At 50.9% G+C, this 21198-nt stretch overlaps 1 protein-coding gene across 5 annotated transcripts in view; it reads left to right on the top strand.

Annotated features, from left to right (window-relative positions):
* The window catches only part of SUGP2 (SURP and G-patch domain containing 2), a 32461-nt gene extending 13674 nt beyond the window's left edge, over positions 1–18787 (top strand). For all 5 annotated transcript variants that reach the window (XM_042928978.1, XM_042928977.1, XM_042928976.1 and 2 more), the window contains exons 5-11: positions 1831–2318; positions 3336–3447; positions 9617–10146; positions 12026–12087; positions 14807–14943; positions 15642–15762; positions 18512–18787. In XM_042928978.1, coding sequence (XP_042784912.1) covers positions 1831–2318; positions 3336–3447; positions 9617–10146; positions 12026–12087; positions 14807–14943; positions 15642–15762 — 1450 coding nt within the window. In that variant the 3' untranslated portion in view covers positions 18512–18787. The remainder of the gene's footprint in view (positions 1–1830; positions 2319–3335; positions 3448–9616; positions 10147–12025; positions 12088–14806; positions 14944–15641; positions 15763–18511) is intronic.
* Positions 18788–21198: the final 2411 nt, after the last annotated feature.

Raw genomic sequence — 21198 nt, 5'->3', positions numbered from 1 at the left:
ATCCAAAGCAGGCTTCAGGCTCTGAGGTGTCAGCACAGAGCTCGATGTAGGGCTCGAACCCGTGAACCATGAGAGCATGACCTGATCCAAAGTCGGATGCTTAACCAACTGAGCCACCCAGGCACTCCTTGTTCTATGCTTTTAACATTATGGTCCACTAGAACTTGGGGAGGTTAATTTGTGACTGACATCCTCAGACTGAGCTTGGCATCAGAGCTGTCCAGGGGAAAGGGACCTGCATCCTGGGGTTCTGGATGACCTGGGTGCTGACTCTGCTTTTTGCCCCGGGTGAAGGGTACCCTTGCTGGGGCTGCATTTGATAAGAGAACCAGACCATCTGTGTTGGTCAGTGTTCTTTTATGTAGGAATCCTTGTTTCTTAGGGTGCCATCTGGCAGGATGCTGCTGTTGGCCCAGCAGAGTGTCTCAGGCAGCATGCAGCCTGTTTCCTCACATCCAGCCAGACTTTAACTGTGCAGACAGCAGCAGCAGGAGTGTTCCATGGAGCTGCCCGCCAGGGACACTCCATGTCCCGTGGTGTTGCTGGCACCCTGCTTCATGCAGGCAGCTGGCATCCATTCGATTTCTGTCCTTGGTAATCAGGAACCTCACCTAGTAAGTGGCCTCTTAATGTCTAACAGTCTGAAGGCCACCTGAAATATTGCCGTACCCACCAAATAATATTCATTCTTCTTTAACACAGACTGAAATTGAACATTCACAAAAACCTGTTATATATAAGGTCACAGAGAAAATCTCAGCACATCCCAAGAAAGGAAAATCACGTGGGTCACATTACCCAATGCATAAAAGTCAAAACTAGCAACAACCAAAATAAAACCTGCTTCTAAACAACTTTTGAGTGAAGGGGAATCAGAACTGATATTGGAAACTCTTTAGAGGGAAGCAGCCATGGGAGGTCTATACACCGAATGCAGCTGCAACCACATGTAGAGAAAAGTGCAAACTGGGACGCATCTGTCAGAAATAAGAGTAAACGTAAGCATTCACCACATGAAGCTAGAAGGAAATGGCGAAAAAAGAAAAAAAAAAAAAAAGACAAAAACCCGACCCTAGAAGGGAAGGGTTAATAGAGATGAAAGAAGGGGCCAGTGAAATGGGAAACAAAATGGGAAACAAAGTGAAGAATCTGTAAGTTTCCCTCCATGCCTCTTTTCTATCCATTCCCCAGAGCTAATTAAGTTTGCTTTAAATTCTTTGAACCTGTGTGAGAAAAGTAAATACACGTGGATGTATGTACACAAAGCAAGTTCATGGGGTCCTTATCAATGTTGGTGTTCCTCTGTAGCTTGCTTCTTTGGCCCTATGGTGGATGTCTTTCTATGTCAGTACTCGTGACTCAGCCTCCTCCTCTTTCCTGTACTGCTCTTGTTACAGCTCTGGCACACGATTTCACAACCATGGCACTCTGGCCTCAGTGATGCTGTTGAAGGGTTACTGAGCACCCAGCCGCCCTGGGCCCTTTGAAGGGTGTCACCTCCCAAAAATGGGTTCTACAGTTGACAGAATGGCAGTGTCTCTGTGGCTCCAGAGTGACTGGTTTGTGTTACAAGGCCACCAGGGGTTGTGAGTTCCTTCATGGCAGGTGATGGTGGGACCCAAAGAGGAATCGAGTGCTGGATCAGAGCTCCCTGTTGCCCTACAGTTACTCTGGGCAGGATGGGAGACCTGGGCCGTCCATGGAGCAGAGCTTCTCACGCAGCAGGGAGGCTGCCACTTAGAAAGGATGTGCAGAAATGTGGTTGTAGCGATGATTTGGTATCGGGTGGTGTTTTAACCAATATCCTTCGGTGCCTGTTTTGTTATACAGGTTTTTGTCTGATGACAGTAGTCTGGAGTATAAATATTACAAACTGAAGCTGGCAGAAATGCAGAGGATGAGCCATACCTTACCAGGAGCAGATCAAAAGCCCACAGCAGCAGAGTGTGCGGTCCGGGCCATGCTGTATGCTCGGGCAATCCGGAGCCTCAAGAAGAAGCTCCTCCCCAGCCGGCGGCGGGGCCTGCTCCGCACTCAAGGGCTCCGGGGCTGGAAGGTGAGGAGAGCAACCACTGGGACCCAGACCCTCCTGTCCTCGGGTGCCAGACTGAAACACCATGCCCGGCAGGCTCCAGGTTCATTGCAGGGAAAGCTGTCCCAGCCAGATGGAAATGCTGCTGCCAAGGACTGCCCACCAGACCCAGCCGGACCCTCTCCTGGGGACCCCAGCCCAGAAGCCTCAGGCCCATCCCCCAAGCTAACAGGAGTGGAAGTCTCTGAAGCCCCTCAAACTTCCTCTCCCTGCCCATCTGCTGACGGTGAGTACTCATTCCTGTCCCCCTCTTCTGGGCCTCAGCCCTGAGTCACCAATCTTCAGGGTTGGGGGGGTACGACCCGGATGGTCTGAGCAGCAGGCAGAAGCAGTAGGAACCTGGCCAGGACAGGTGCACGTGGAGGCACTTTCTTTTTTCTAGTTTCCTAGAGGGGCTCGCCCTCGAGTCCCGTGGCAGTATTCCTCCTGTCCTGAGGGTGGACCTGACTCAGCGAGCTACCTGGTGACTGTGCCTCCCTGCAAGGTCCTACTGCTGGCTGCCAGGTTGTGCCGTGTGCCCATGCTTGGGGCTTTAAGCTCCTTGATCCATTTCTCACTCCATTCTTGCCCTTCTTTACATTCCATTGGGCTGCCCTTGTCTCTCATTCTGCTGCCTCTTCTTCCCCTAGGATCTCTGCTATCCTCAGGGTTAGCTGACCTGCAGTTTCTGGTTTCTCCTGGCTATTATCTTTTCTCTCTGCAGTAGGCCTGCCCCTCCCTGACCAGTATTTGTCACTTAGCACTAGGTGGGAATGAGAGAGGAAAAAAAATGTCCACAAGTGCTACATTCTCTAGCTACTGCCATATAACGAAACATTCCAAACTGTGGCTTCAAACCGGGGGTATCCAGTGTTGCTCTGAGTCTGCTGAACTCAGTTGGGCCTATATTTGTGTCTATGGGCAGCAACTGGTTGGGGCCATTGGCTGGGGTAGCAGGGTTATGGGGGCCACATGCCTGTCACCCCCTAGCAGCTAGCCTGGGTTTGTTCACCTGACAGTTGGGGTTGGGCCTCCAGGAGAGGCAGAAGCCCAAGTTCCACCCTTATGTCACATTCTGTTGGTCAGTAGGAGTCCCAGGGCCAGTCCCAATTTGCGGAGAGAGCTGCAGAGTCCTATGGCAAAGGGCAAGGATGCAGAGAGGGGACACAAGGGCTGTCTCTGTAATTAGTCTCCACAGTCCCACAAAGTTGAAATTGGAAGCAGCAGCCTAGAACTGACACACAACAGTTGCTTTGTTTTATAGTTGACATCAAGACAATGGAGACTGCAGAGAAACTGGCCAGATTTGTTGCTCAGGTGGGACCAGAGATTGAACAATTCAGCATAGAAAACAGCACCGACAACCCTGACTTATGGTATGTAGCCATCATGCCCTTTTGACTGAGTGTGTTTATCCCACAAGTGTCCTGAGAACCCACTGGGTGGCCTGGCAGACACACTTCTGCCCCAAGAGGCACCCCAGGATAAGTTCTGGCTTCACTTTTGGTGAGCTCAGGGCTGTAAGAGGGAAGCATCTGCTTAGTGGTATTGGGCGGTGCTGCCCTCTTCTGGGACATCAGGAAAAACTTCCCCTGGAGGGAAGTTTAAGCTGTATTTGAAGGTCAGTTGGGCTTTGACCAGGGGAGGGGGAGAGAGCACCCACACAGAGAGGCTAATAGATTCCCCAGAACCTTTGCAGAGGTGGAGTAGTGTGGAGTAGTGGGAGGAAGAGGGCAGGGCACTGTCCCTGGTCACATCAGTGCTGTGGGCGGATGGTGAGAATTTGCTGCTCCTACAGTGATGGATGGGTCCTATTCCAGTTGTGGGCAGCAAGCACTTCCGTGTAGTGGTGGCCTGGCATCTTTTTACCAGGAAGGGGTGCCATTACCCTCGCCATTCCTCAGATGGGGTGGCCCGCTCAATACCACACAGCCTGCAGGTGACAGAACCAGAAACCTGCTCTTTCTTGAGGGGTGCAGGTTCCCCTCCAGAGGGAGGCTACCTGGGAGCCATGTGTTCCTGGTACTGAGCCGTAACCCTGCTGGGCTCCACTCATCGCAGGCACCGTTGCCATGCTGTGTGAATTGTATCCAATGGTTGCCTGGGAACTCTGGACCCTTGCCCTACTCCTCCCATGCTGGAGAGTCATGCTTTAGTCTAATTAAGACTACAGTTGAGGGGCGCCTGGGTGGCTGAGTCAGTTAAGCCTCCGACTTCACCTAGGTCATGATCTCACAGTTTGTGAGTTCGAGCCCTGCATCTGGACTTTGCACTGTCAGTGCAGAGGCTGCTTGGGATTCTCGCTCTCCCTTCTCTCTCTGCCTCTTCCCCTGATCAAGTTTTCTCTCTCTCAAAATACATACATAAATAAAACTTAAAAAAATAAAAGACTGTCGTTGAAAACTTCACATTTCCTAGAGCATTTCTGGGACCCAGTTGTGACCGAGCATGCTTGATGGGAACCTTGAGTAAGTTCTGCACTGGCATGCCTCCTGTTTTCCTGTGAGACCCACACCAGCCCCTTGGAGCACTGATGGTTTCATGGGTGCTCAGCCTGGTCCTGTCTTTTATAGTCCTGGTGACCTTGGGGCCTGCTGGGCCTTACAGTTCTCGTATTTGGGCTACCTGCTACACACACGACCTCGCTCAGGCAGTTCCGGCTGAAGGGGACAGCCAGGAACATTTCATTGGCTGTTTTCCCCAGCGAGAACTCCATCATCCTGGGCACCTGGCACTGCCATGGTTTTGGTTCATTGTCACCCTCTCTGACAGACTTTTCTCAGCAGTGTTCCCTAGAAGGCTCTGTCCCCACCTTGCCCATACAGAGAGCCCCTCATTGTACAGTAACATTAGGTGGAATGATTTACTCTGTCCCCCAGTGCTCACTGAGTAGTTTGAGAATGATGGCACCCAATAGCACGCCTATTTAGGAAAGACCTTCCGAGGTGACTTTTTGTTTCTTTTCCTTTAGAAAAATGATACTTCTGATGTGCTCAGTAGTTGTTTGAGTTCATTCATTTTGTGGGTGTGGTCGTGTCAACAATTTGACATATAGTCAGGTTTATTTATTTCTACAGAGGTTCAGTTTTGAGACTATTTTTCCTATCCTTTTTAATTTAATGTAAAAAATAAGTATGGCATTTGCATGGTTCTAAAGTAAAAATTAACAAAAGATAAGCTCAGAGAAGCCTCATCCCCTCAACCTATCAGTAGGAAACTGTTTTCATTCATTTCTAGTGTGTGTGCCTTTCCCCCTTTGTTCTTACACCACAAATGACCTTCTGTATGTAGTAGACACTTTTGCACCTTGTTTTTTTCCTTTCACAACCTATCCGGAAGTCCCCTTCTGCCTGTCCCACCCTCCTTCTCTTGTCCACTGTGTCATTCTCCACATGCAGCCACACCAGGGTCACTCCGTAGCTGCAGGCATTCACACTGCTCTTATGGCCCCTTTAATGGCCTCATGCACAATGGCTTTGTGTTTGTGGAGAAAATCTTCCGTTATCTCTCAGAAGGGGCATTATTGGGTCCAAGATCATTGCAAACGTAATTCAGTAAATAATGCGGCTTCTCCTCCCCAAGGGCCACTCCCCACACAGTGTCAGGAGTACCAGTCCCCACCTCTCACCTTTTGACATACCTTAGAGCCAATAGGATTCATGAGAAATTTCTAATTTCCGCAGTGAAATTTTAGTTTTCATTTTTCTTATGAGTGAAATTGAACATTTTTTCTTTTTTTTTTTGTAATTTTTTAAAAATTTATTTGTTTTTTAATTTACATCCAAGTTACTTAGCATATAGTGCAACAATGATTTCAGGAGCATATTTCAGTGATTCATTCCCTATGTATAACACCCCATACTCATCCAAATAAGTGTCTTTCTTAATGCTTCTTACCCATTTAGCCCATCCCCACTCCCACAACCCTTTCAGCAACCCTCTGTTTGTTCTCTACATTTAAGAGTCTCTTATGTTTTGTCCCCCTCCCTGTTTTTATATTATTTTTGCTTTTATTCCCTTATGTTCACCTGCTTTGTATCTTAAATTCCTCATATGAGTGAAGTCATATGATATTTGTCTTTCTCTGACTAATTTTGCTTAGCAAATACCCTCTAGTTCTATCCACATAGGTGCAAGTGGCAAGATTTCACTCTTTTTGATTGCCAAGTAATACTCCATTGTATATATATACCACATCTTCTTTGTCCGTTCATCTGACGACAGACATTTGGGCTCTTTCCATACTGTGGCTATTGTCGATAGCGCTGCTATAAACGTTGGGGTGCATGTGCCCCTTCAAAACAGCACACCTGTATCCCTTGGATAAATACCTAGTCATGCAGTTGCTGGGTCATAGGGTAGTTCTATTCTTAATTTTTTGAGGAATCTCCATACTGTTTTCCAGAGTGGCTGCACCAGTTTGCATTCCCACCAGCAATGCAAAAGAGATCTTCTTTCTCTGCATCCTTGCCAACAGCCTGAGTTGTTAATTTTAGCCATGGTGTGAGGTGGTATCTCATGGTGGTTTTGATTTGTATTTCTCTGATGAGTGATACTGAGCGTCTTTTCATGTGTCTGTTAGCCATCTGGGTGTCATCTTTGGACAAGTGTCTCTTCATGTCTTTTGCCCATTTCTTCACTGGATTATTTGTTTTTTGGGTGTTGAGTTTGGTAAGTTCTTTATAGATTTTGGATACTCACCCTTTTTCTGGTATGTCATTTGCAAATATCTTCTCCCATTCCATTGGTTGCCTTTTAGTTTTGCTGATTGTTTCCTTCGCTGTGCAGAAGCTTTTTATATTGATGAGGTCCCAATAGTTATTTTTGCTTTTGTTTCCCTTGCCTCCAGAGACGTGTTGAGTAAGAAGTTGCTGCGGCCAAGGTCAAAGAGGTTTTTGCCTGCTTTCTCCTCTAGGATTTTGATGGCTTCCTGTCTTACGTTTAGGTTTTTCATCCATTTTGAGTTTATTTTTGTGTATGGTGTAAGAAAGTGGTCCAGGTTCATTTTTCTGCATGTCGCTGTCCAGTTTTCCCAGCACCACTTGCTGAAGAGACTGTCTGTATTCCATTGGATATTCTTTCCTGCTTTGTCAAAGATTAGTTGACCATACATTTGTGGGTCCATTTCTGGGTTCTCTATTCTGTTCCATTGATCTGAATATCTGTTTTTGTGCCATGAACATCTTTTCATAAACTTCAGTGTCTTTTGTGTATCCTTCTGTAAACTATTCATTTGTCCCTTAAAAAAAAAAAAAAGATTGTCTTTTAAAAAGCAGCTTTGTTGTTGTAAATAGTTTGCCTTTTTTAGAATTTTGTGTCAATGCACCTTGTTCTTGCTTTTTGTCTGGCTCCTTACTCAGCACGATTACTTGGATTCAGTGGTGTTTGTTGCATGTATCCCCAGTTCACGCCTCTTTGTTGCTGAGTGTATACCATTGTGTGGCTGGACCAGTTATCTACCCATTCACCTGTTGATGGCATTGAGACGTTTCCAGTCTGGGATGATTACAAATAAAGCCGCTGTGAGAATTTGCATATAGGCCTTTATTTCTCTTCAGTAAATACCAAGGAGAGCAAAGGCTGGCTCCATGGTAGGTCCATGGTTAACTTTTGAAGAAACTGCCAAGCTGCCTTTCTAAGTGGTTGCAACCATTTTGCATTTTCAGCAGCCTGGATGAGCGTTCTAGTTCCTCCCCGTCCTCATCAGCACTTGTTAGCGTCAGTGTCCATGTTAGTGTCCCAGTACGGGGAGGCGGTGTCACTCTCTGGTTCTCATTTCTCCAAGGACTCGTGATGCTGAGTGTTTCAAGTGTGCCTATGTGCTTTCTATATGTAAGTGTCCCGTTTGGGTCTGTGGTCCAGCTTTGATTGGACCACATTTATTTACTTATTAATCAAGTTGGAGGCTTCGTTGTATGTTCTTTGTATGAGTCCTTTATCAGGTGTATGATTTGCAGATATTTCCTCCAGGTCTGTGACTTGTTTTCTCATCCTAGCAGTCTTTTGTGGGGCACAAGTTCTTAGAGATTGTGTTTTTGAGGCACCTGACTGCCTCAGTAGGAAGGGCGTGCAATTCTTGATCTCAGGGTTGTGTGTTCAAGGCCCACATCGGGTGTAGAGATTACTTAAAAATAAAATCTTTTCTAAAATATTTATGTAATCTCTACCCCCGACGTGGGGCTCAAAGTCACAACCCTGAGATCACGAGTCCCATGTCCTATTGGCTATTGAGTTGGCCAGGTGCCTCTTCTTTCTCAGTTTTTAGGAGCTCTTACCTATGAAATAGTTGCACGTTTCCTTCTTAGTTTGATGTTTATCTTTCCTTTTGCTTATGCTTTGTTCTGCAGTGCAGAAGTGTTTCATGTGATCACATTTCTCATTTTTTTCTTTTATTGCACCTGGATACTGAGTCATAGAAATTCTCTCCCCATACACGGGTTATAAAGACATTTATATCTTTTTCTCTAGCACTTGTATGGCTTCAGTTTTACATTTAGATCCCCTATCTGTGTGGGGTTATTCCAGAGCAGAGGGTGCTACATGGATCCAATGAAATATTTTTCTGGAAAGCTCCCCAGTTGTCCTGACACCATTTGTTGAAAAGATCATCTTTTTTGCCCTGGTTTGAGAGACCACCTTCATCAGATGCCTTGTTTCTGGCCTTTCTCTTGGTGTTTCTGTCCATGTGTCCAAGGACTAGTACCACACTGTTTTAACTATAGAGGCTTCGTACACCTTATAATACCTGGTAGGGCTGGAACCCTTCATTGATTTATTCAAAGTTCTCCCAGATACCTTTACATAGTTATTTTTAACTATGAAGTCTAGCATCGTGTTCAAATCCAGAAAAAAGTGACGCTTTTATCAGAATAGGATTATGCATTAATATATTAGGGAAGAATCTACATAGTCATGAGGTTGAGTTGTCCCAGCCAAGAACAAGGGCTTCTTTCCTTGGGTCCAAGTATATTTTGTATCTTCGGGCATGTTTTCAGTTTTCTCACACTAGCCACAGCCCCAGGTCACGGTGGCCGCAGGACTCTGAGGTGCAGAGAGGCGTTATCGCCACCACATTCACTTAGCGTCACGGTAAAACAAGGGGTAGAAGTGACACCCCTTCCTCCGTCTCCTGCCTGGCAGTGTGAGAGGAACCAGGCAGTCACGGTGAACACACAGAGGCCCAGGGTGGATGGTGACAGCCTAGAAAGGGGTGAGGCGAGGGCCAGGTGGGATCTCTGGCTCCAGCATTGGCGCTTTTTCCAGCACACGCCCTGGTCATTCCCTCAAACCTTTTCCTCCACCCTCTTCCCCCGAAAAGCAATCAGGCCTCCTACGTTCTAGCTCCTTTGTTAAATTACTAATATTCCTCAGACTTCTCTGTGTCATTGTGAAGCTGCACCATCAACTGTAGCTGGTAGAAAGAGGTCAGGTTATTTGCTCCTTGGTCCCACTCCCAGCTTTGTCGGATCTATTCTGGACAATGTCAGCAAATATGAACGTTCAGAGGACCCTCTGGTTAACCAGTGGATTTCATCCTTATCCCAGGTTTCTCCATGACCAAAATAGTTCAGCCTTCAAATTCTATCGAAAGAAAGTATTTGAACTATGCCCATCGATTTGTTTTACGTCATCTCCACTGAACCTCCACGCCGGTGAGAGTGCTGATTCTCAGGAGAGCCCCCATGACGCCATGGAAGGGGAAGGAGAGTTTGAAGATGATCCCCCTCAGCACGAGGCTGAGCTGGAGAGCCCGGAGGTGATGCCTGAGGAGGAGGAGGAGGAAGACGAGGAGGAGGAAGACGAGGAGGAGGAGGAGGAGGGGGGCGAAGAGGCCTCCGCTCCTAGAGGGACCTCCAGGCCAGCAGGAGCGGCTGCCAAGTCTGAGTGCTCTGAGGGCAGCCCCCCCACAGATGGCCTCCCGAGCGAGGCGGCCGAAGATGGCCCAGCTGGTGCGCCTGCCCTGTCACAGGCCTCCTCGGGCGCCTGCTTCCCCCGAAAGAGGGTCAGCAGCAAGTCGTTGAAGGTTGGCATGATTCCAGCTCCCAAGAGGCTGTGTCTCATCCAGGAGCCCAAAGGTGAGTACCTGGCCGTCACCACGGCCCCCCTCGCGTGGAGCTTCCATTTAGCACCTGAAGAGGGACCGTGGTGCTCAGTTGTGGACCATGAAAAGTTGCGGAGATCAGGCGATGTCGCCCGATTGTTTGGAAGAATTTACTTGCCCTCAGCCCACGCTCAGCCGCAAGATGACCAAACTGGTCCCTGTCACCCTTCCTGCCTCTGATTACACTTGCTGACCTGGATGTTCCCTCCCCAGCTTCCCCCAGGGCCGACAGAACATGGGGTTGTTTGGTCTTGTGTTTTTAACCTAGAATAATTCTAGCGGGTTTGCACACCACCCCAAAATGTTCCTGTGAGGCTCACGTTGCCAGCTGGTGTAAGGTCAGCACTCCGAGGACACGCTGCTGTGTTAGTGCAGCAGCGGTGCGTTTGTGGTGGGTGCTGCTGGGTGCTCCCATTATTGCTCACAGTCCAGTGAGGGGGCTCTGGCTGTGGAGGGCAAGGGCCTGGGTCATCTCAGCTCTTTCCTGCCCTTGACCTTGGGGAGTGCCCAGCCTTCTGAGCCCCTGGAAGGCCCGGGTCAGTGATGCCTGCTTAGTAATGATGAGGAAGGAGGACACAGGTGGGGCTGGTCTCAGGCAGTGGTTGGTGGGAGCCGTGTGGTCTGCTGCCTTGGCCGTGGCAGGTCATCTCCTTTCCCATGGGGAAGGTCAAAGTTCATGAGATTCTATTTAATAGGAATAAAATGCATCCTTTTTAAGGGGACAGTTTGATGAGTTTTGGCAAATGTGTATAGGCATGAACTTCTCCAGTGCAGTGGAGCTGGAGCCTTTCTCCAGAAGTGTCTCTGTGTTTCCCTGTGGTCTCCTCCCCATTTTCTGGCCTCGTGGTTCTGCCTTTTCTAGACTGTCAGTAGGCAGAACGGCATCATATGCAGCCTTTTGATGGCCTGGCCATGGCCCAGGTTATTCCTTGTGCCTCCCGCCCCACCAGGTGTCTCCATACAACCAGGCCTGGGCTGTGCTTTGCACATGGGGTTGACGCCGCAGTCCCTTCGCGTGAGGTGGTTGTAGTGAACGGTGCCCCGTCTTGTGTCACCAGTGTGCTCTACGTTGTTGAGATGGTCACACTCACCCCCAGGAGCATCAGTTCAGCTTCTCCTGCTAACAGAACAGTTCTGTGGTTTGTGTTTGGAAACCTTGGCGTTACCACGGATTGCCAGCTGTTCTGCCCTACTCTTAACGTCCTTCAGAGCTTACTGCTGATGGCAGCAGCCTATCTGAATGCCTCATACGTCCTTCGTGGGAGAGAAGTGGAGGGAGCTCTTTCTATTTTGGAAGCTCTCATTTCCTTGGGTGGTTGATGAGAAAAAAACCAGACCTGCTGATTCTCCTTCATCAAAAATAATGATATGATGTGATTCGGTGCTCTGTGTGAGAAGCATGGTTGGTTGTTTTTTACTGGAAATTCTATGTGGACTTTAACTCTTTATCAGCGGAACAGTTGCAGAGACACTAGGAGGGCACGAGGTTGCAAATAGTTTACTTGTTGAAACAAAGTGTATTTCTGCAGTCACGAAAACGATCCTGCATTGAACCCTTTGTCGTAAACACGGGGAGTCCTGTGTTAAGTAGACTCTTCCACATGGAGGCAGCCCCCAGTTGGGCCGTATTCTGCTCTCTGGTCTTGGATCACATGATTCCTGAGAGGACCCTGGCAAGGGGCACAGCTGGCTTTGGGGTCTGGGTTGTAGCTACCTTCTGTCAGCAGAGGGGTTGTTAGCCTAAACTGCAGCGCCCTCACTTTCTGAGTAATTTGGAAAAAGTACGTGTGTGTGTGTGCGTGCGTGCGCGCGCGCGCGCGCGCACGTATATACATGTTTCTTATGTCTTCCAGTTCATGAGCCAGTTCGCATCGCCTATGACAGACCTCGGGGTCGTCCCGTGTCCAAAAAGAAGGTGAGCATGACAGTTCCCATGTATGACATAGTTAGAATTTGTCAGTGTTTCAAAGGACACTGTGACTTGTCACTAAGGTACACTCATGCTTCAGACTGGCATAATGTACAAAGCACAACAAACAGCCTTTTTCCTCAGGGATTTCTTGGAACTGTTTTGCTTTGCCCAAAGCACAGGAGGGTAGTAATTAGTTATTTAACAAATAGGTGAGATCTGATATGTGCAAAGTGTTGGACAGATGAACAAAGTAATGTCCCGGCCCTTAAGTTCAGATTTAATGGACTATAATTGTGGTTCAAGAGCATGCTAATTTGCTAGTAAGCCAAGGGAATATGTGTGTGCTTGTGTATTAACGGATGGACACCTCCTGTGTGCCAGGCCCCATCTGCCCAACGAGAGGTCGCAGCAAGCAGGGCCAACAGTGACAGGAATGTGTGTGAGTCTTGTGGCCTGTGTGCTATGGGTACGGAGAAGCAGGTCAAAGGGAGATGGGGAGTAATGTAGGGTTGGGGATGCCATTTATTCAAGGAGGCCTGGAAGAGGCCCCAGGTTGGTCTTGTGTCAACAAGCAGCCCTTTGTGGCACCCAGATGGGGGTGGGGAGATGAGGAAGTAGAGGCAGTGAGTCCCCAGGTCACATAGGGGCTGTAGACGGAAGTTAGCAGCGTGGCTCCTTCTCTGGGGGAGGCCCTGGGGACCTGTGGTGGCAGTTGGGTGGAAGACAGGGCCCCGGTGGCTGCTGTGCTGAGAGCAGCCTGTGGTTGGGGGGCTGGTAGAAGCCAAGGGCTGGGAAGGTGAAGACACAGTCAGTGAGACTTGCTGATGGGTTGCGTGTGGAAGAGCCAAAGCCCAGAGCTCTGGGCACCTGCACGGTTGTCTACAGGCACTTAGGAGGATGGAGCTGCCGCTGAGTGAGATGGAGAGCCCCTGTGGGCGCAGGTCATTTGAAGGAGATGCGCTGCACTCCAGACAGCTAGGCGGATATGTGTGGGGGCAGGTAAGGCTGGGTGAGGTCACCTGGGACATATGTGGGGATATCCCAGGTCCTCAGAGGTCAGGGAGGTGAGCCGGCCACCCGGTGAGGTCTCTACTGGTGTCGAGTGGTGAGGAAAAGAAAGCCTGTGTGGTGGACACCGGTTGCAAATGGACGGTCAGTCTCAGTGGCCAGGTGAGGCGTCGGCGTGACCCCGGTTACAGCAGGGAGGAGGGACTTTTCTGAGCCCAAAGCTCATGGTCCTAATCGACGTGTTCAGTTTGAATTTGTGCTGGCACCCGGCTGCGCATCAGGTGGCCCGGGTGAGGGCACAACCTGGTGAGGCAGCAGCCAGGTTCAGGCTCAACCTGGCCACTTAGTCTTGGCATCTAACTCCTGAGTCTCCGTTTGTGCATCTGTAAAGTGGGGCAGTCGCACCTACCTTTGGCTCGGAGATACCTCGAGAGTGAAAGTAAATGCACGTTAACCTGGCGTGCAGCAGTGCCCTGCAAACAACATCTCTCCTTGGGGTGATGGCAGGCCCAGAGGAAGCTTCCCCTGCAACTCTCTGTGCACACCTCAGCCTGGCCTTCGCACACAGCTTTTCTCTAGCCGAGCAGCTTTCCTAAAGGGATGCAGGCTAGCCTTTTGGGGACCTGTGGCCAGCTTTTCCCTTGCCTTCCCCACCCTTTTCCTTCCCATACTTGTTCCCTGCTCAGATCCTCAGAACCTCACCATTACCCTCCCTGCACCAGCTGCCTGGATCAGGATGGATGAGTCCATTCCCCAGAAGCGCATGTGGCCCTCTCAGCCTCCCCAGGCTGTCCTGTGTTTATTTAGTAAATGTTTTTAAAAAACAGGCTCAGGTGGTAGGGACAGTGGGTGCTCATGAATATTCATGAGTAAATGGAAATATTTTCTGCTCACACCAGGCAGGCCCCTCCTCCAGAGGTCCCCCCCACCCCCAGGCCTTTTAACCTATCTTCCCACAGCCAGCTCTGGGGCCCAGATCTTGTCTGGGGCTTTACCTGCAGATTCTTTTCAAGCCCTGTCCTTCTTCCCAGCTGTACCAGTTCTCAGTGAGGTCTGCTTTGTGCTAGACCACGAATCCCAGAGTGCCAGTAAAACCTAGTCTCTGCCCTTGGGGAGCTCCCAGATCTGGGAAGGGCCGGCTGGACAAATAGACAAGTCATTTGGGTTTGCTGAGCAATGTCTGAGGGCGGCCAGAGAGGTTTCTGGGATGGAATCACTGCTCAGAGTTCTGGAAGCCCACAAGAGTGTTCAAGATGGAGTAGAAAGGACCTTGCAAGCCAGTTTTCCACACAGTCTGTCTCTACAGCAGATTCATGGCCTGTTTGGCCCCCTCCTGCCTCAGCCCCGTCTCTCCTCTGACTTCTGCACTCCCGGGGCCTTCCTGCCTCAAGCCTGTGCCCTGTCCTGGTTACCCCCAGCCTGGGGTGTGCCCTCTGGTCATTGCAAGTTATCACCACTTAGGATTCTTTCTACTAACCCCTTGGCCTCAGGGCCACCCCTCACCCCTGCCTCTTGTGGGGTTTTCCTCATGGTCTTAGCACCTCAGAGAATGTTGCTGGGAACTGGGGCGGGGCCTATGGCTTGATCCCAAGTGTCTATGGAATCCAGGATGGGGGGTGGGGGGCAGTACTGGACCGTGTCAGGAGCAGCACAGGCAGACTCTCACTCCACGTGCTTGCTGCAGCCCACTTGCCATATTCTTCTCTTTCCTCAGAAACCCAAGGACTTTGACTTTGCCCAGCAGAAGTTAACCGACAAGAACCTGGGGTTCCAGATGCTGCAGAAGATGGGCTGGAAGGAGGGCCATGGCCTAGGCTCCTGTGGGAAGGGCATCAGGGAACCCGTCAGCGTGTACGCAGCAGGCGCTGGGGCCCGGGGTGGGAATGGGCAGTGTGCTTGGGATAAGAAGCTTTCTTTGGGATTCTGGTCCTAAGTCCTTTGATCTGCAGCCTGATTTCTTGTCTCCCCTCATGTTAAACATGGCTTAAAGCTGGCAGGTTTGTTTTCCTAACAAAGGGAGTCTTCAGATGAGATGAGAAGCAGATCGTTTACATATGCAGGTGTTCCTACAGGCCCCTTGCTGCACTTGCACAGACTATTTAAATGACTCCTTGGCCCCTGGCATTTCAGCCACATTCATTATTGTCATAAAAGCTGAGTGGTAATTCTAGGCAGTAACAATAAAAACCACTTTCCCTTTGCCTGGAACGCTTAAGCAGGCTAGCCAGGGAAAACGTGGCCCAGAGTTTGTTAGGCCCCATTAACATCCAGCAGGCATTTCATTTAAAACTGAGCTTGTCACCTGCGGGGGGAGGCTTTCTGCTATAATCGGGGGCTTCTGAGCTCGTTCCTCAGAAGGTCCACACACCTGCCCAGGTGAGTACCCCTTGTTCCGCGCTGTGAATCGTGTCTTCGCTTTCCCTTTCCTTTGTTGTCACTGTTGTGTGTCCCACATGCTTCCATCCCACTCTGACCGCTCGTGCCGTTTCCAGTTTCCTGGTGGCCAGGCTTTGTGCTCAGGTGTGGCTAACTCTCCGTTTTGCTCCTAGGGGAACTGCCTCGGAAGGGGAGGGGTTAGGTGCCGACGGGCAGGAGCGCAAGGAAGACACATTTGACGTGTTCCGTCAGAGGATGATGCAGATGTACAGACACAAACGGGCCAACAAATAGGTATGTGTGTGAGCTAGTGCGTGGGGCTTTCTGCCTAAGTTGACATTCTGGTACGTAGAGACGATTTCTCCAGAAAAGTCAGAGATCCCCGTTCCCAAAACCAAACGTCAAACCACACACATACACAAAAAAAATCAAAAAGTTCTATGAGGGTAACCAGGAGCGTTTAGACGTGGATGTGTCCCGCCTCTCACCTTCCAGGTTTGGTTGAAGGAGCGAGCCCCACGCTCACCAAGCATGGCCGCACAGCTATGTGCAGCTCAACAGCGGGCCTTGGTGCAGGGCTCCCAGGCTGAGCTGCACGCGGCCATCCCGGGGAAATAGGCCACCGCGGAAATGGCCTTGCGTCCTGCACGTGTAAGGGCGATCTGGAAGCCGTCACTGCAGAGGGCAGTGGCTTTGCCACATCCCTTTCTGAGCATCTTCAAATCCTTTCGTTCTCAAGGGCCTTGGGCCCATATAAATACCCCGTTCTTTCTGCTCTCTTTTTAGCTGCCTTCCCCACCCGTAATTTCCAACTCAGTTTTGAACAAAATCGTTCTCTCCCTGAATAGATGAAACCATTGGTGAGAAAGATCAGGCTTGAAGGAGCACTTACTCTTAGAGCGCCACCTCTGCCCTGGATCTGCCCTGGAGCCAGTGCCCAAGTAGGTTTGGTGTGTCCACGAGAAACAGAACGTCTCTGCAGGTCCTGTACGGAGGTTCCGCTGGCTTTTCTTCTTCTTCTTCTTAAAGGATAAAAGAGTGCATCATTCGCCATCTGCTTTTGCTTTCCCCCCTTCTTCTAAATGCTTGTGGCAGCCAGTCCCCTGCAGGTCTTTCCTGGTCCCCCCTCAGAAGGGGTACTGCCCTTGGATAGTGCTCAAGAGCCAGCTCCTGTCGGGTTTCCCGTCCCAGGGAACTCTCTCTAGAAGTGCTCTGTTAGCAAACCTGATGCCAAACTGATGACAGATTGTGTCTTTGTGTGGCTTGCAGACTGTAGACGGGGGACAGAATTCAGTATTAGCCAAGTCCATGCTGGTAGTGCGGCCTGCCGGTCGGAGCATCGGAGCTCATTGAACAAGTGGAGATACTTGATTCGATGAACGTGTTATTTATGGAGTCTCAGCTCTTAAGTGCATCCCAAGAGACTTAATGGAAGTTTAGCAACCGTATAATAGAGCCGTATTCAGTGGGGAGTAATCATTACATTGGTGAAACTTCCCCCAAATTCACCTGGCTCCTTAGAATCCACCAACTACAGTGGGCTTCGTTTTAAAACCACATATGGGGGCGCCTGGGTGGCGCAGTCGGTTAAGCGTCCGACTTCAGCCAGGTCACGATCTCGCGGTCCGTGAGTTCGAGCCCCGCGTCAGGCTCTGGGCTGATGGCTCGGAGCCTGGAGCCTGTTTCCGATTCTGTGTCTCCCTCTCTCTCTGCCCCTCCCCCGTTCATGCTCTGTCTCTCTCTGTCCCAAAAATAAATAAAAAACGTTGAAAAAAAAATTTAAAAAAAAAAAAAAAAACCACATATGGAGTCTCTCCTCCAAGGGGCTGGGAGTGTAAACTCTTCAAGACGCTTCATTTTTGGCATGTGCAGTAGGGTAAAGAATTGTTTTCTCGGAGCCTTTGTACGGAACAGAAAGCATCCTCTTGGGGCGGGCTCCGCAGCTGTTTGCTGTTTCCGGGCGCGTGACTGCCTCCCTTCCATCTTGTCCCGGCGCTCCGCTCCTCGCAGCTACGTGCGAAGTTCTCAGGCTGTGGGAATCTCAGCCCTTCCTCATAAAGCCGCAGTGTTGAAGTTTTAAATACGTGCTAAAACCTGGGAAACTTGGGATCCTGCTGACACGACAAGCTTGGGGGACACAGCAGCGAGTTACCGTGTTGGCCAGTCTTCACTTTTTTAAAGCCACAGGCCCCAGCTGTGGTCCCGGCTTGCTCCAGCTCTGTCTTGTCGGGCCCACACCCACCGCCACAGGCCTGTGCCGTATCTCTTCCAGGCTCTGCTTGCTTCTGGTTGCTTCTGTTGCATGGGCAACAGGCAGATCTTTATGGCCAGGGAGATGCTGGAAATGCCTCCGCAGAGTTGAAGCAGCCTGCACAGGTGGTGTGGTTTGGGGGAACCGCAGCCGTAGGGGTTCATCTCTTTTCTTTCCTAATCCTTCCGGGAGCCTTCCTTGTTGGCTGTGGGTTGGGCACATGGATGGAACTCTGAGAACAGGGCCTCTGTCCTCTGGCCTTTCACAGAGTGCCCATCGGCCCTGAGCGAGGCATGTACTCCCCAAATAGGTTCTAGCTCTTTCTCTCCAGCGTAGATAGCTCTGACCGTCATATTCACTTTGTGCCAGTATATTCGTTCTTGGATTTCTCCGCTTTTGTTTGTGAGTAAAATGCTTTAGGAATTACCAGGGTGTAAGCTCTGTCCCCGCAGCCTCCTGCCACCCTTTCTCCTGGGGATATCCCGCTTCGAGCTGACCCCGTGAGCCTTTAGCACACGTCAAAGAGAACACCTCCTTCTTGATCCTGGAAAGTCCTCTGAGCACTCAGGCGATGCTTTTCCTGTGGGTGTGATATCATAGGAGCCGGGGCGGAGCCTGGTGGCGAGTCCTTGTGCCAGCTGTCGGCCAGGGACCAGCCCAGGGACCGGCACTGGCCCTCCGAGCTCGCCCTTGCTCCCTCTGGCGAAGTCTGCTCACGGGGAGCGTGCGTGCGAGTGTGGTGTGTGGTTGCATAGCCTTGTCAAAGTCACAGTGTCTTTTCTGTCATTCTAGTTCCAGGGTCTCTTCCGTGAGGACGACAGGCATCCGGAAAGTACTAACTCACCACTTTGGGTGCTTACTGTCTCTGGCTTGTTTCCATCACTGGAAATCATATAGAGAATTTTAGCGTTTTGGTCCTTGGTAAAACCTAGAAGACATTTGTGATGTTACAAAATGGAAGTTTTGGGTTTTTTCTTTTTTTTCTTTTTTCTTTCCTTTTTTTAAATCTAAGAAGTTGTGAATGTTGTTAATCATTTAGCAGTTGCAATAAATGTAGAGGAAACCCAATTTTCCATGGTCTCTGTTTTGTTTTTAAAACTTGGCTGGGCGGGGAACACATGAGAGATGTTGTAACACCTACATTGGACAGAGTGTCGGAGATACATGCCCTGCTGCCGATGACTCTCCTGTCCCCTCAGGCTTTACCTGCTCCCACGGTCGGGGTTCCAGCTGTCAGACCAGGGCCCACCCAGGCTTTCCCTGACTGAGGACGGCCTGTGTGCTGTCTGCAAAGCTCCCTGCTATTCCCGTGTGCTGCCCAGCCTGCGTCCGATCCTTCCACCGACAGCGCCTGGCCCTTGGGGGAAGGGGTGAAGGCAAAGGCTACGGCAGGCACGTACCAGACCCGCAGGGGCTTCCACGTGACAGCAGAGTAATGGGGAGGAGCCAGGCTGCCGTTGTGCCCAGCGCAGGGGGTTGCCCAGGAAGGGTTTGGGGTGTCTGTCGGCCGCTTAGGGGCCGGTGAAACCGGCCCCCTAGGAGCTGGTGTGGGGACCTAAGCCTCCCTTCTCCTTGCTGTGTCCTGGAGGACACACGGGAGTGGCAGGGGTCCATTTGACCGTGATGGGAGCTGTTGCCAGTCAAGAATGTCCCTCCCTTGCCTTCATCTTCACAAGAGCCCACCCACGAGGGCAGTGTCTGACTGTGGGCTTTAGCGGCCTCCCTGAGAAAGCCCCCCAGAACCCCACAGCCACCCCACCTCATCTCCCACCCCCTCTCGGGAGACTGGAGGTAGGGGGTGAGCAGAACTCTCCAGCAGATGCCCCGAACTGGCCGACAGCTCCTCTTCTCACCTCCGGGGCTACTGAAGATTCCTTAGATGAGGACACCTGGAGTGCGGGTCTCCAGCCTGGGACACCCGTCTAGGCTTTGACCTCAGGCTTGTTTCGCCTCTGCGATCTGGGAAGGATTTCTTCCAGTTTGGAAGGTGAAATTTCCTCTGCTCTCTCGTTAATTTAGAGCTAAATGGGACCTTTAATATGTCATTCTCGGCCTCTAGGGCCCCACCTCGCTCATTCTCTCCAGCGTCCCCTCCTGGAAGCCTTCTGGGTGCCCTAGGGCCCCGACAAAAGCAGAAGGTGCTGCTGGACACAGGGGCACCTGGGTGGCTCAGTCGGTTGAGCGTCCGACTTCGGCTCAGGTCATGATCTTGCAATCTGTGAGTTCGAGCCCCATGTCAGGCTCTGTGCTGACAGCTCGGAGCCTGGAACCTGCTTCGGATTCTGTGTCTCCCTCTCTCTCTGCCGCTCCCCCGCTCATGCTCTGTCTCTGTCTCTCTCTGTCTGTCTCTCTCTCTCTCTGTCAAAAATAAACATTAGAAAAAAATTAAAAAATAAGACAGCATACTTGCTGCCTGGAGACACGTGTCCTCATGCGACCGGAGGTCTCCAGTCTTCTCACGGGAGTAGAAACTTCTAGTACTGTTTGTGAATAAGTAACACCTGGCCAAAATCACAAGGTACAGAAGTGTGTTCTATGGAAAAATGTCTCCCCGACCCCCCAGCACCCAGGTCTCGGGTCCCTTACATGTAGACGACTGTGTACACAGGCATATTTTAGGTAGAACCTTTCTCAAAGGGACTGCCATTTATTTAAGTGCCCCACCCAGAGGCATTTGAATCGTTCCCAAGCCTTGGCTCCCGTATCCCAGAACATTCTCTTTGTGGCTAAAGCCCTAGAAATCGCATTTCTGGGACCAAGGGGGTGCTCCCCGGCATCTCCCCACCTCACTGCCTCCACAGCATTCCCATGCCATGTGGTTTTTGAGGTGACCCTGTCGGCACTTTGGTTTTCCCCAGCTGTGCCTGCCTCTCCAAGATACGGGGGGCTGTGGTCCCCGCAAGAGGCGGGCTCTGCCCTCCAGGTGGACTGAACCATAAAGCACGGGCCCTGACGCCTCCAGACCCTGTCCCCATTGCCCTGCTCCCTTTGGGGACCCAGCTCTGCACCCCTCTCTGCTTCGTCCAGGTTCCCCTACTCTGAGCCCATCACTCCCACCACAACCGCCGCCCCCCCCAACTTCAACCTTCCCGGAGCCGGTGCCCACCTCGCTGCCGGTGACCTTGTCTGGCCTGGGCAGAGGCCTGATGCCCACCCACGGCGAGGGGGATCTTGAAGGCCGCAGATGCACCAGCAGGGAGGAGGCCACAGCCAACCCTCCCCACGGGCGGTGAGCGGCGGGACTTTTCGAGCCTTGGTTTCTTTCCAGTGAGATGGGGCCCTGGGCTTGCAGAGTTAAAAGCAGTAATCTAGGAACGCTCATCGAGAGAGTGTTTAGAGGGGCTGGTCTCGTTTCTGAGCTTGTTTCCCCTGTGAGGCAGACCTTACGCGTGAGGATCCCCAAGCCTAGTCATGGTGCACCCACCCAGCCCCTGCCCCCTGCCGGCCGGAGGGCTCAAGGTCACACCTCCAAACTAACC

The sequence above is a fragment of the Panthera leo genome, chromosome A2 (genome assembly GCF_018350215.1).
Source record: "Panthera leo isolate Ple1 chromosome A2, P.leo_Ple1_pat1.1, whole genome shotgun sequence".
NCBI classification, from domain to species: Eukaryota; Metazoa; Chordata; class Mammalia; order Carnivora; family Felidae; genus Panthera; species Panthera leo.
The sequence above is the reverse complement of the archived record's forward strand: the minus strand, read 5'-3'. Positions and strand labels throughout refer to the sequence as shown.